Genomic DNA, 13873 nt, shown 5'->3' with positions numbered 1-13873 from the left:
ATGATATCAAAATTAATTTTTTTGTTTTGTCTGTTATCTCATTTATTTTCCAAAATAAAATAAATTTACAAAATAATTTACATAATAATAAAACCATAAGGGAAACTGACTGGGCATTCTTTTAAGATTTTGGGTTGAACAAAGAAAAAAATGACTATAAAGCTAATCTTTAAATCAAGTCAGTAATTGTTAAGCGCAGTGTAGTTACGGGGACGGTAAACTCATCCTTGAGCCCAATGTGTGTGTGGTTAGAGCTGACACGCGCTACTATCCTACGACCGTTGCATGCATGTATAATCGCGCTGTGACTGCAGCATGAACGGCAGAATGTGTGTTTGTAACATGCAGTGCTAACGACTTGTCATAAAGTAAACTATAGCGCAGGATTTGAACCAACGAATCTAGAGTCAATTTGTCTTTGCAACCCTCAATCTGAAATAATTTAACCACAAGAACAAGGCCATCCCAACCATTGGTGGCCCATCCAGGAAAACTATGACTAAAACTACAACTACAGAAATTTGAATATTGATAAACTTCCCAAAATCAAAACATCCCGTAATAAAAACATCAAAAAGACAGAAGATTAAGAAGGAAAAAAAGGAATTTCACAAAGAACTGCGTTTTAGAAAGCAATTTGCAAATTTAGAGTATATTATGCATAATGTGTTTGTTTAGTCCAAACAAAATTGATAAATAATGTTTGGTGAATGAAAAATGACGTCATAGATTACTCAACGGGGAAGCCTTGACCAAACCTGGTGTGATTTCAGCAACTGACGAACAACCTGACGATAATTAATGGAAAGACAAAAATATAATTTGTTTATATAGTCATTATTCTGTTTATATCATTGTTGTTTCAATGTTCAAATTAACTTCGCGGGATTAAACGTTAATGGATTTTTACCAGTCAGTGCCATTGCCAAGCTGAACTCGTCTTTCAGAATATCCAGAACATTTTTTACTCCTGCCTCGCCCTGAAATAAAAAATAAACAAAAGAGCATTAATTAAAAATGTATTGAATGAAATATGGAAACTGCACCACATCCCTTTCAGTGCGTACTTTTAACGATTCCCATTTGAAACTTTGTTTAAAATGACCGTAATATTACTTACATTGTAAGCGAGACCCCAGAGTGCCGGCCTACCGATGAAGACGGCTCTAGCCCCCATGGCCAATGCTTTGAGTACGTCGGTTCCTTTACGGACTCCACCATCGAGATAAACCTCAATGTTTGAACCTTTTACTGCCTCGACCACCTCTGATAATGAATCTATCTGTAATGAAGAATACCACAATAACAACGTATCAACGATCTAGGTGCTTAAGTTTATTTCTGAATACGATCATTGAATGCAACATTAGTCTGTATTTTCATATTTTAACATGTAGCAATTATAAAAGCAGATCCGACAAGTGATAGTTATACCAGAAACATTACTTTACCGTTGCAGCTACGCCATCCAACTGCCGTCCGCCGTGATTGGAAACTAAGATACCAGCAACACCGAGGCTTGCCGCCATCTTGGCACACTCAGCTACAAGAAAAACGAAAACTTATTACATTAGAACAAAAGACTTTTTGGGAAACTATGGGGCAGCAGACTAGCCAGGCAAATCAGTTGCATCAGAATTAATGCGCATGTTTAGCATCTATGGAAATTTACCTTGCATTTCTGCTAACACCTAATGTTCAATAGTAATGTAGCTCCACTATTGTCTTAAATTCGGAATCGCCATTTGACTCGAAAACAAAATAATGCTTTTGAGACATCATGTATTAATGAAGTGTTCATCGAATGTTCTTTTAGCTATCTCAAATTCTCAAGAACTTCATTGGCATACTCAAGAAATGATTGGTTAAGCAAAGATTGAGCCATTCGTATAGAAATTTGAAGAACAGAATATTCGGGCAATTTGGCGCGAGTTTTATTTGATATAAATTTTGTCCCGAGTATTTCTGCCTCGCAGAGATTGTTACAAAATTTAGCTGAGATGCTCTTTCGGAAGTCTGCTCGTTTTTGCGTGAGTTTTTCAATGTAATTTAGCAGCGAAGTTAAACTATTTTTATGTTCACACGGTCAAAAAGTTAGCTACAGTGAAATAAGCTACTCGTGTGAACGAACCCATTGTCTCTCACCTGTGAGTATGCCTTTGAGAATGATAGGCAATGACGTCACACCCTGAAGCCATTTGATGTCAGCCCAGGTACATGCAGGGTCGAACATGTTCCACTTAATCAAAACTGACCGGCTCGATTCACCGGGACTAACTAGCTGCGGCAACCTATTTTCCAAAACAATTATTTCAGTACCCATGAGTTTTCCTTCTCATTTCTGAGTCGTTAAAGGCACTGAACACTATTTTTTGTAATTACTCAAAATAATTGTCAGGACAACAACTTACTTGTTGACGACAATGGAGAGTTATTGATATAATTATTATAGTATAAAATCATAAAGAAGTTTTTTGAGAAACGAGTAGTTCTCACGTGCTCCTCTGTTTTGAACACCCCAAAAACATTCGCTGCGAAAATTCGTTTCGCAGATGCCAGAAGTATGAACCGGGCTTAAGTTTTAAAATTTAGCTTTGACAAAAAAGGGTAGAACTTACGATAGATGTGCAGGTAGTGTTTTTTTTTTCCTACTTTGTATTTTACCGGTGCAGGGCTGGTCCACGGTCACTACTAGTGCCCTGTACCGGCCGGACGCAATGACTCGCTTGATAATGTTCTCGGTCATCTTTCTGTCAACTAAGATGTTGAGTTGCATGAAGAGAAGGGTTTCTTGTGGAACTGATGCTGCCACGTCTTCAATGGATGTATTGGCGAACATACTTAAGATCATCACGGTACCAGTGCTGGCTGCGGCTGTGTGGAAAATTATGGTACAAGTATCAAAAATAAGCCAACTGCTCGAAGTTCCAGGTTCGTATTTTTGTGAAGCTATATATATAGGGATGTATGTTTGTTCACTCGTTTACTGGTGTTCAAAGTGTTGTGTATTTATTGACTTATAGTGTGTTCGCATTGGTAGAGAGTGAGCATGCAGTCTAGAACCAGCGACAGAGAAGTAAACTTGCACCTATTTCAACAGTTTGCGCTCGTGCAGTGGGTTGCCACTAAGGCCTTTTGACCTCTGTATAGCAAGAGAGACAACTGAAACGAGAAGTAAATAAATATAAGTGGGTGAACTTTTCAGCTAATTCCTTTTGACATGCTAAACAATTTCCAATATTTTATTTGAAGACATTGCAACGCTAGGTGGCAGCAGATTTACCAGGTAAATTTCCATTGTTCTGAGCACGCGCACAAAGCCAAAAGTAATGTAAGTCTGCTGCCACCTTGCGTCTCTAAAGTCCAAAATTTACTACGCATTTCATTGCTCTTTTTCGTACCTCTAGCAGTTGCCTTTTCTCCATCTTTATGTATGACCCCATGGCTGGAAGTCGGACTGACCCCTACCGGAAACTCAATGGCATGACCCAGGATGCTCGTTCGGGTCACACGGTGGGATACGTCACGCAAGCATCGTGGTCTGAGCCGATACCTATCATACAGTAAAAACACACAATTAATTCCTAGCAAAGCAAAGAGCAGGTGGTTCCCGCAATATAATATCTCGTTTGTACTTGTACTTTATAGACTCCAAACCAGCAGTTCTACACGATATCATATTATTATCCGTCTGTCGTACAACCTACTTAACAATAGACTTGTACTACCCCTCTTACGCCTGCGACCATATTCGGGGCAGGCATAAGTAATGAGCCAGTTGGCGATACGTACTGCAGCTGTATAAGGACTTCTCAAGTCTAACGATTGACAAACAACACTTGCCCATGTATCATAATACATTTGTATAGAACACAACATAATGCTTGACATTTTTCAGTCTATCAAAAATGAGCAGGGTACCAGTCACAAGTTGTACATGTGACATGGTAGTTTGAGTGGTAACCTTATTCGGGTAAGCATTGGGTGCGTTCGATTAGCTTCCCTGGGTCTACCCCGCGGTGCTCACTCGGGTGATGAGCTCCTGACAAGAACTAAACGAACGATCACTCACCGCTCACCGCTGACGTCATGCACCTGAAAAGTTTCCGTATGGCGCCACCACTTTTTCATTCGAAATAAAATAATATAGTATCTAATTTACCTGATTGATATATCCCTTTTTGTAAAAATGAGTGAAAAAGTGGTGGCGCCATACGGAAAGTTATCCATATGAAATTGGGCCAAGGTTGATGACCCTCAGTTAGGACCATCTTTGAGAAATCTCCCCTGAACTGATCAGCTCCAAACAAAGCAATCTAAATTTCTTTCTTCGTATTTCTCAATAGCTGCAGCAAGCGCTGGCACAGTGATGATCTTAAGTATGTTTGCAAATACACTTCTTGAAGACGTTGCAGCATCAGTTCCCGAAGAAACCCTTCTCTTCATGCAACTCAGTTTCTTGAAGGACAGATCGATCACTGAAAATGTCGTCAAGAGGGTCAATGCGTGTGGACGGTTCAAGGCAATAGCAGTGACAATTGACCAGCCTTTTAGTGGTACAAAGCTGTCAAGAGCCACCCATGCATCCGATGTCAAAGCTGTCAAAGAGCTGAAGTGAGTAAATTAATGACAACATCATCTTTTGGGTTCGGGAACTTTTTTTTTTAATAGGGTGAGGCAGGAGTTAGAAAGGTTCTGGATACCCTAAGAGACGAGTTCAGTTTGGCAATGGGGCGGACTGGTAATAACCCATAGAGTTTTTATTTTGAAACGAAGTTGAGGTCGACGCATTGAGTACAAAAAAATGATTCAAACAATTTATTACAAAAATTATATTTATGTTTTCCCTTTTAACCTCAGGTTGTTCGTCAGTTGCTGAAATCACACCAGATTTGGTCAACGCTTCCCCGTTGAGTAGTCTGTGACGTCATTTTTATTTTGCTTTCCAAAGCTCATATATGAAATCATTGTTATTGTTATAAAATGTTAATTTCGTTTGCAATTTGTTGGCTTAACAAAAAGATGTATTATGAATCATTTAACATTGTAATAATAATAATAAAAATAATAAAAAACATTTATATAGCGCCAAATCAATTGTAGTACATTTCAGGTTTATTTCGTTTATGGGGCCTTGCAAAATAGGAAAACTATTATTGTATATAATTTCCATTGGTGATACTGTTGTTCCATGTTCTGTTAATTTTTAATAATCTTTTAAAATTGTATATAATATAATCGATTAAATTATAGTAACGCTCTTATCAGTTATTTAATAGTATTATCATATTGACTTAAAAACATATAAAATCTAAAAACAAATATATTATATAATCAGATAAGGGTATAATGTAAACCTTGCAACTTGTTTTCTAAAAGTTTTCTTTCTGTCAGCATTTTTGTCTTTTGTCTTCTAGATCTATTTTTTGTAAAAATTATTATTACTAAAATAATTAAGTAGAATTAGAAAGCTAGCAAAAATGAGCAGGATACCAGTCACAAGTTGTACATGTGACATGATATAGTCTGAGTGGTAACCTTGTTATGGTAAGCATTGTTGTGCAACTGCTTAGCTAGTTTTATGCTAAAGCAGTTCTATGAAATTGGCCCACGGTCGACCCCAATGTTGCAAAAAAGGTCTGGTGACCGGTAAAATCTCTGAAACAGTTATGAGAAAATAAAACCCATACCTCAGGAAGGCTTTGACGTTGTCTCGAAGTGTCTGTTCCCCATCAGCCCCATCGGTGTAGTACCCATATTCCACCGCCGACAATCCCTGCTTTAAATACGGCTCAAAATCAGCAACACAGACGAGCTCCGACTGCGCCATCTTTCGTAAACTGTTAAGTATTGACTTCTGCAACAGCATAACCAGTGACGCAGGAAGGAGCTCTACATGGCGGTGTAAATATCACCATTGTGCAATTTGACCCTTAGACAACTAATTTGCCGTCACACTTCGAGAGTCACGAATAACGCCATTTGTGTGCCCATCTCCTCCGAGATTTATTTAGTATTCAAGGGTTACAATTTCAGTTGGTAGACACTGCCCTGTAATAACAAAGGTCGTTGGTTCGAGTCCCCCTGAGTGTACAGTGCTAACACACATCGGTGTATAAATGGGTGAAAAACCAAATGAATGTTCTTTATCCCCCATGCAATACTGTCCGCTCCGGGGCTATGCAAAAACCGTCCGGTGGACATGTACATGACTGTACATGTACAGTGCGCGCGTAAGCGAGCGCGCATGCACTGAATCTACGTATTATATGCAGCATGAATATTCACGGTATTTTATGATTGCAGCGAATACCCAACTGCCGAACATTTCCCATGTCATTCATGACATGCACTGGAGAACGTTTTCCGTCGACCTAGGGCGTTTACTTTACTGCAATGACGGTTTTGCACGGGGCGGACACAACTGCATAATGGAAATGTGTCCGGGCGGCAGGGAGACTTTTTGAAAGCTCTGCCACTAGAGGGCAGCAGACCTACCAGGTAAGGGTGCACAACTCCTATAGCAAACAATGGTAAATGGTAAAAATTCAAAAATACTCAAACAATAATTAGAAGTCTCTCAGCCTCTTGAAAATTAAATCAGATACATTGTCATACAACTAAACTTCAGATTTCTTCTCAATTTTTGGTAGGTCAGCATTTTGGAATTTTTGAAGTTTTTTCCAGAACAGTTTGGTTTAGGCTGGCATTGTGTTATGAAAAACAAAATACAGTTTGGCTAAATCTAAATACAAAATCAAAAACACGCCAAACACAGGGTATTTGCTGTCAGTGACCGTCACTCATGCACCTCCTATTCCTAAGGTGTTGACATATTACCTGGTGAAGAGCGCCCTCTCTTGGTGATTGGCAGATAGTCTAAAGTTTCCCAGCAGCAGCGTCCGGTCGGACACGATTGCATATGCAAAACCGTCCGGCGGACAATATTGCATATGCTATAATGTCCTCCGGATAGTATTGCATAGAGGACATAATTTCATGCGACACCGGATCGTTGTAACCTCGTTGATACATAGAAAAGCCATGCTTCGATCCCACGGTATCAAGTACTGTTATGTACCGTCCGGTATAGTAGGCCTATCTATGCAGTTCGTGACTCGTTCAGAGCGGGGAGGGGCAGGTCAGTGCGTAAAAGAGCCTGGGTCAAGGCTAGCTGGTCGTATACAGAATTATAAAAGTCACGTACACGGTTGGTGCGCCCACTTTAAAGATTTTTTTTTTTAATGAGCCGCATGCAACCTCACACTCACAACTTTGGCTGCTCAACATTTTTATCGTGTAGAGAAAGGGCTAGAACAGAACCACAACAAAATGGCAGCAGAATTTGACCCCATCTGTGTTAGAGACTTTGAGCCGTATTTAAAGCGAGGCGTGTCGACTTTCTGGAGTGACTATTACAGCTATGGGGCCGATGAGGGCCAGACGAACCGAGATAATGTTCAGGCGTTTCTGAGGTAGGGATCCCGCCTAAATACAACGAATAAAACTGTCACAGATAACGAGTTTCAGTCAACATGATGCGAGCTATTCTTATTCAAATCAATGTATTCGTGTGCATTTGTGTGATTACTTTGTCAGAATGACGGAACAGAAAACACCCAACAGTGACTTTTACCGTAAGGTTCTTTTTATTGCAACGTCACAGCCTGGGTTTTGCTAATCGTGGTTGGAAAACTATGGAAAGTCAAATAAACACACACACAAAAACTCAGTCAGCTACTGATTGTGACAATGTGTTATCACATAATCCACCATAGTACTGAAAAGGAAATGTTTCCGTAGGCCTATGCCACCACTTTTTAATTTTGTTATGAAATAAAATAGTATCTAATTTACCTAAATGAGGTATTCGTTTTTGCAGAAATTTGCAAGAGGTGGCAGGATAAGAAATGATTTCCATTGAATATGTAAAAAAAAAAAAAAAAAAAAAACACGATCATTGGGGTATTTTATTTTATTTAAAGTTTGCAGGAAATATTGAAGCTTTTGGCTAGATTACCTGTTAATAAGATTGAGTGTTTTACCAGAGCAGGTGGTTGTTACTAACATTCGGCTGTCCATCCAACCAGCTCGGTTTCTTAAGCAACAATTGAAAGGTCTAAAGTGTAGGGTAAGAAGTGACCTGGACGAGTGTCACGTGGGCTAGATTCACTTTTATGGACCCAACTTCATAAGGCACTTGACACTATTTGTATTTACTCAAAATACATTGTTAGCATACAAACTTACGTGGTGACGAGCAATGGGGAGCTGATGGTATCAAAAAAAGGTCATTAAAATGCCAACATGGCCTATATAAATCCTAAACAATGAATTCAGTTTTGCTGGCAACCTTTTTAGAAGAAATTATTACTTTCAAATTGTTTTTAGGTATCGCTTTCGACCTCGGTACTTCCGGGACGTATCAACTCGTGTGACCAGAACGAACATCCTGGGTCATGACATTGAGTTTCCGGTAGGGGTCAGTCCGACTGCTTTGCATGGGGTCATACATAAAGATGGAGAAAAGGCAACTGCTAGAGGTATAAGACTGGTACTGGTATGACTAGTACTGTAACCCTATTGGTCAGTTTTAATATTAACATATTGGTCAGTTTTAAATAATGTACTTTTCATAATCTTGGACGGCCACAGCATAAAATTAGACAGACGGACAAGGTTGTCTTTCTCTTTTTGGGGAGAGAAAACATTTTCGAAAGATTGAATCTGCAGGGGTGGATTTCACAAAGACTTCAGTCTTATCGTAGGACGAGTTACTCGTCCAACTTTGGACTATATCCTTATGTTTTACCTTTGGATTTGGGGATTAACCATTCGATTGGTTTATTGAAGTACAACATAGATAATGGGCCAGATAAATAAAAAATAGCATTTGCTTTTACATGTCTGTTGCTCAAATCTTTATAAATAAAAGTAAGCCTTAATATTGCTAGTAATTGGTCGAACTAGTATCGGTAAAATCAATGCTTGAGGGACTCTTCTTATTGAGATGTAAATAAAACCGACATTTTACTATTACCTGATAGTTTCACAAGATACTGGGCCGTATAAAGGCCAGCTTTAACAATATGTCGATAAGTTTAAGATCAGGCATGAGAATTTGCTCAAATCTCTATAAATAACCTTTTACTGGAAAAACACCATTTACTTGAACGGATTAATTAGTAAATGGTCAGAAAAAACACAATAGCGGGGTATTCAGGAGTATAACAATAGAGGCATGGACTCGCAGATCAATAGCGATTAACTGAAATGCAGGCGGGCAGTTTCCACAGTTTTTGATGGCGGCAGTGGCTATGAGGAAACAGCCAGCCTCTCCACACCGGAGCTCCAGAGATTGGTTCTTTTAGAGCAATTAAAGTACACAACAAATTTATAAGTAGCATTTATAGTTGGATCATTAGGCCAAGGAAAAAAATAACCCTTTAATACTGACGCGATACCGAGCCATACATGCAACACTGATGTTTAAGTAAAATGTCAAGCTCCTCATGCAGTAGCTTGTAAAAATACAAGTAATAACAGTATGTTAGTAAAATGTTGTTTTTATTTATATGTCTATAATGGAAAGGTAATCCAGTGAGCAAAATGTTCACGCCTGATCTTTTACTTTTCAGTCTTCTTGCTAATGCTGAACCTTTTTAACTTGATAAGTAATTGCTAGTTTTTATTTATCCGGCCCAATATATACAATAAAACTAACCTGTTGACAAAAATTCATTCTAAAAAATTGAGTTGTTTAAAAAAATATTATCGCCAAAAATCTGGAGCGGTTATGTCCGTGCATAAAGATACAACCTGGAGTCTAGTTGGTGAGACAATGCTCTAGAACTGCGAGGGTCATGGGTTCGATTCCCACCCGAGTAATATGCCTGTAATATTTGTTCACATGTTTCGGGGCATTACTGAGTATACAGTGGTAACACACATCGGTGTATGGGTAAACAAAAACTAATAAAACCCATATTCGCTTGCAAACTAGTAATATTTGTCTTTAGCTTCTATAGGGAGCCACTTTGTGCATCATGGCCCCCGAAGAGATGGATAGTTCTTTTTTTTCTTGTAAAATATTGGACATGTCTTGAAACTTTGCAAGGGGGTATTTTGGGGACGTAGTTGAAGTCATTGTGTGCAAGTAGTTTGCCGAAATCGTTCGTGAAGTAAACGTTTTAGAATAATTATGCTAAAAGACAGAAAACCAAAAAGAAATAAATTCAAGTCTTAGTCCTTAGTAAGGACCATCTTTGAGAAATCTCCCCCTGAGTCTAAAACGAAGCATTCTAACAAAAAAATTCTCGTGTTTCTAAACAGCCGCAGCAAGCGCAGGCACAGTGATGATCCTAAGTATGTTTGCTAACACACTTCTTGAAGACGTTGCAGCATCAGTTCCCGAAAAAGCCCTTCTCTTCATGCAACTCAATTTCTTAAAGGACAGATCGATCACTGAGCATGTCGTCAAGAGGGCCAATGCGTCCGGACGGTTCAAGGCAATAGTAGTGACAATTGATCAGCGTTTTGTTAGTGTAAGTCTGGCAGGAGCTACCAGTTCATCCGATGTCAAAGATGTCAAAGAACTGAAGTGAGTAAATTAACAACAACAACAACATCACCTTTTGAATTTTCTCTAAAACATTTGTCGACAAATGATGCCGAAACTTCTATCAGGTAATTATCTTAAAGTTTATGCATATTATCTTCATTCACGGTGAGTAGGGATTCATGTCATGTACACAATGTATACCAAACACTTTAAGGCAGGTTCTTATTATGGTAGAGATTAATGCACTTACGTAATTTTCACCGCTAGTAAAGTCTTGTTTCTGTATTTCTCTAAATTGTCGATTGTCTCAAAATAATTCTAAGACTTTTAAGAGTTTTGGGTTTTCTTCGTTTAGGCTACCGAACGTTTTTAACCTCAAGAGATCTCGCTGGTATCACAATGAGATGGTGAGCCCTGCTTTTACCGGTAATGACGTCAGATGGCTTCAGGGTGTGACGTCATTACCTATCATTCTCAAAGGCATACTCACAGGTGAGGAAACAATAACAGTGAACAACTCCCGCCTAAACGAGCGGACTTCCGAAAGAGCAATTCAACTGTACGTTGCAACAAACTCTGCGAGGCAGAAATACTCGGTACAACTGTAAAAAAATATATAAAAAAACTCGCGCCAAAATTGCCGAATATTCTTCAACTCTCTATATATACGAATATCTCAATCTTGACTTTACCAAACATGTATTGAGCATTCCACTGAATTTTCGTGGGAATGAGAACCAATTGAGGCCCGTATAACTCCTGCAGGGTTGGTTGTCCAAACGGACTCCCAAAAGAATATCAGAGAAGTCTCAATCTATTTGCGCGTTAAAGGCACTGAACACTATATATTGGTCACTTAAACATCCAAAGACTTCAGCTGAAGCCTTTTATTATAATTATGCATCTGACAGCACACAAAGTAATGCAACAAGGTTTATTTTCTTTTATTATTCTCTTGCAAATTTTAATGACCATTGAGCCAAAATTTTATTATTTCATGCATAATAATGTTGGGATACACCAAGCGAGCATACCGGTCTTTAACAATTACCAATTTTATCGCCACGAAAAATCTAATAACTTTAAAAATTAGTTTGGAAAACCCAATCCTCAAAATGTCAACAACTACCAGTAATTTACAATGAGTATTGATTGATAATTACATGTTTCTCTTGTAGCTGAGAGTGCCAAGATGGCGGCAAGCCTCGGTGTAGCTGGTATCTTAGTTTCTAATCACGGAGGTCGGCAGTTGGATGGCGTAGCTGCAACGGTAAAGTAAAGTTTCTGGTATTTTGATACTTTTATTTGATACCAACTTCATGTTTCACGTCTGAACGTTTCTTCAATATGAAAATACATACAAAAGCATCCAATATCATAAATAAATTCGCCGATGTTATGTCGATGTGATATTTTCCGTTACAGATAGATTCTTTATCGGAGGTGGTCGAGGCAGTAAAAGGTTCAAACATTGAGGTTTATCTCGATGGTGGAGTCCGTAAAGGAACCGACGTACTCAAAGCATTGGCCATGGGGGCTAGAGCCGTCTTCATCGGCAGGCCGGCACTCTGGGGTCTCGCTTACAATGTAAGTAAATTACACGCTAATTTTAAACAAAGTTTCAAACGGGAATCGGTGAAAGTACACACTGGTAAGGGCTTGGATTCAGTTTTATTTCTTGATATTTTTTTTCAGGGCGAGGCAGGAGTAAGAAAGGTTCTGGATATCCTGAAAGACGAGTTCAGTTTGGCAATGGGGCGGACTGGTAATTATCTATAAAGTTTATGTTAAACAAAAGTTGAGGGATGACGCATTCATTAAAACAGGACATTTAAAATTAAATATGATTCAAACAAATCATTACAAAATATTTTTTTTGTATTTCCATTTTATCGTCAGGTTGTTCATCAGTTGCTGAAATCACACCAGATTTGGTGAAGGCTTCCCCGTTGAGTAATCTGTGACGTCATTTTTTGTGCTTTCCAAAGCTCCTAGGAAATCATTGTTATTGTTATAAAATATTAATTTCGTTTGCAATTTGTTGGTTTATGTATCATGAATCATTTAACATTGTAGTACATTTCGGGAACATTTTGTTTTATGGGACCTTGCAAAATAGGAAAAATATTATTGTATATATTTTTCATTGGTGGATACTGTTGTACCATGTTCTGCTAATTTTATTTTAAAAATTGTATGTGATCGTTTAAATTGTAATGACGCTCTTATCAATTATTTGATAGTCATATATTGACTTAAATACATATAAAATATAAGAAAAATATAATATAATCATATAAGGGTATCATGTAAACGTTGCAACTTGTTTTCTAAAACTATTCTCTCTGACAGCATTTATGTCTTGTCTTCTCGATCTATTTTTGTTATATTATTATTAGAAAGCTGGCACTTAAATACAATTATTAAAGACATGGACACTATTGGTAATTGTCAAAGACCAGTCTTCTCACTTGCTGTATCTCAACATGCATAACATAACAAACCTTGAGCTCAATCGGTCGTCGAAGCTGCGAGATAATAATGAAAGAAAAAACACCCTTGTGACACGAAGTTGTGTGCGTTCATATGCTTGATTTCGAGTCCTCAAATTCTAAACCTGAGGTCTCGAAATCAAATTCGTGGAAAATTACTTCTTTCTCGAAAACTACTCCACTTCAGAGGGAGCCGTTTCTCACAATGTTTGATACTACCAACAGCTCCCCATTACTCGTTGCCAAGTAAGGTTTTACACGAATAAGTATTTTGAGTAATTACCAATAGTGTCCACTGCCTTTAATATCTAAGATGATTGCAATGTCAGTAGACCTCCATGTTTTCAATAATTCAGTTATAATAATATTATAGCAGTGTCAGTGTGCATTGTGTAATGTGTGTTGTATGTGTGAATAGTGTTGGGTGATACAAATGGGATATTTCTTAAAAATTTTCTTGGCAGCAAACGGATTCTGCTTTTTGTGTACTTAGTTATTCCTCGTCTTTTTTATATCAATCAATAAGTCAATTAATCAACGAATCAATGAATCTTTAATGTAATTTTCAATTGTTCTAATCTTACCATATTGGCGGTCCTACAGCAGCTTTTTTCCTGAGCTGGGGGCGGGGTAAGGGGGGTTGAACATGGTACATTAAGTGGATGCATTACATGGTTTAGGTTTGAAGTCAATTTGGGCCAAGGGGGGGGGGCGTCAATTTCTGACCTATTTGTTTGCGGAGTACCCACTATTCGTTTACAAACGTACTGTTTAAAACAACGTCATGATGATCTAAGTCTAATCATACCATGTTTAAACA

General features: G+C 38.2%; 2 protein-coding genes across 2 annotated transcripts; one reads left to right on the top strand and one right to left on the bottom strand.

Annotated features, from left to right (window-relative positions):
- Positions 1-80: 80 nt before the first annotated feature.
- Positions 81-6062, bottom strand: LOC117303919 (hydroxyacid oxidase 2-like). Its single transcript, XM_033788378.1, has 8 exons — positions 5691-6062; positions 3402-3553; positions 2619-2874; positions 2146-2291; positions 1452-1543; positions 1121-1282; positions 911-980; positions 81-788 (listed from the first exon to the last, which is right to left on the bottom strand). Exons 1-8 carry the CDS (start codon positions 5867-5869, stop codon positions 724-726), a joined length of 1122 nt encoding a protein of 373 aa, XP_033644269.1. The 5' UTR covers positions 5870-6062; the 3' UTR covers positions 81-723.
- A 1265-nt stretch (positions 6063-7327) lies between these two features.
- LOC117303733 (hydroxyacid oxidase 1-like) lies at positions 7328-12772 on the top strand. The gene is made up of 8 exons (XM_033788033.1): positions 7328-7475; positions 8392-8543; positions 10333-10600; positions 10917-11053; positions 11740-11831; positions 11987-12148; positions 12257-12326; positions 12461-12772. Exons 1-8 carry the CDS (start codon positions 7333-7335, stop codon positions 12523-12525), a joined length of 1089 nt encoding a protein of 362 aa, XP_033643924.1. The 5' UTR covers positions 7328-7332; the 3' UTR covers positions 12526-12772.
- The last annotated feature ends 1101 nt before the right edge of the window (positions 12773-13873 follow it).

This window comes from Asterias rubens, chromosome 20 (assembly GCF_902459465.1).
Source record: "Asterias rubens chromosome 20, eAstRub1.3, whole genome shotgun sequence".
Taxonomy (NCBI): Eukaryota; Metazoa; Echinodermata; class Asteroidea; order Forcipulatida; family Asteriidae; genus Asterias; species Asterias rubens.
The sequence above is the reverse complement of the archived record's forward strand: the minus strand, read 5'-3'. Positions and strand labels throughout refer to the sequence as shown.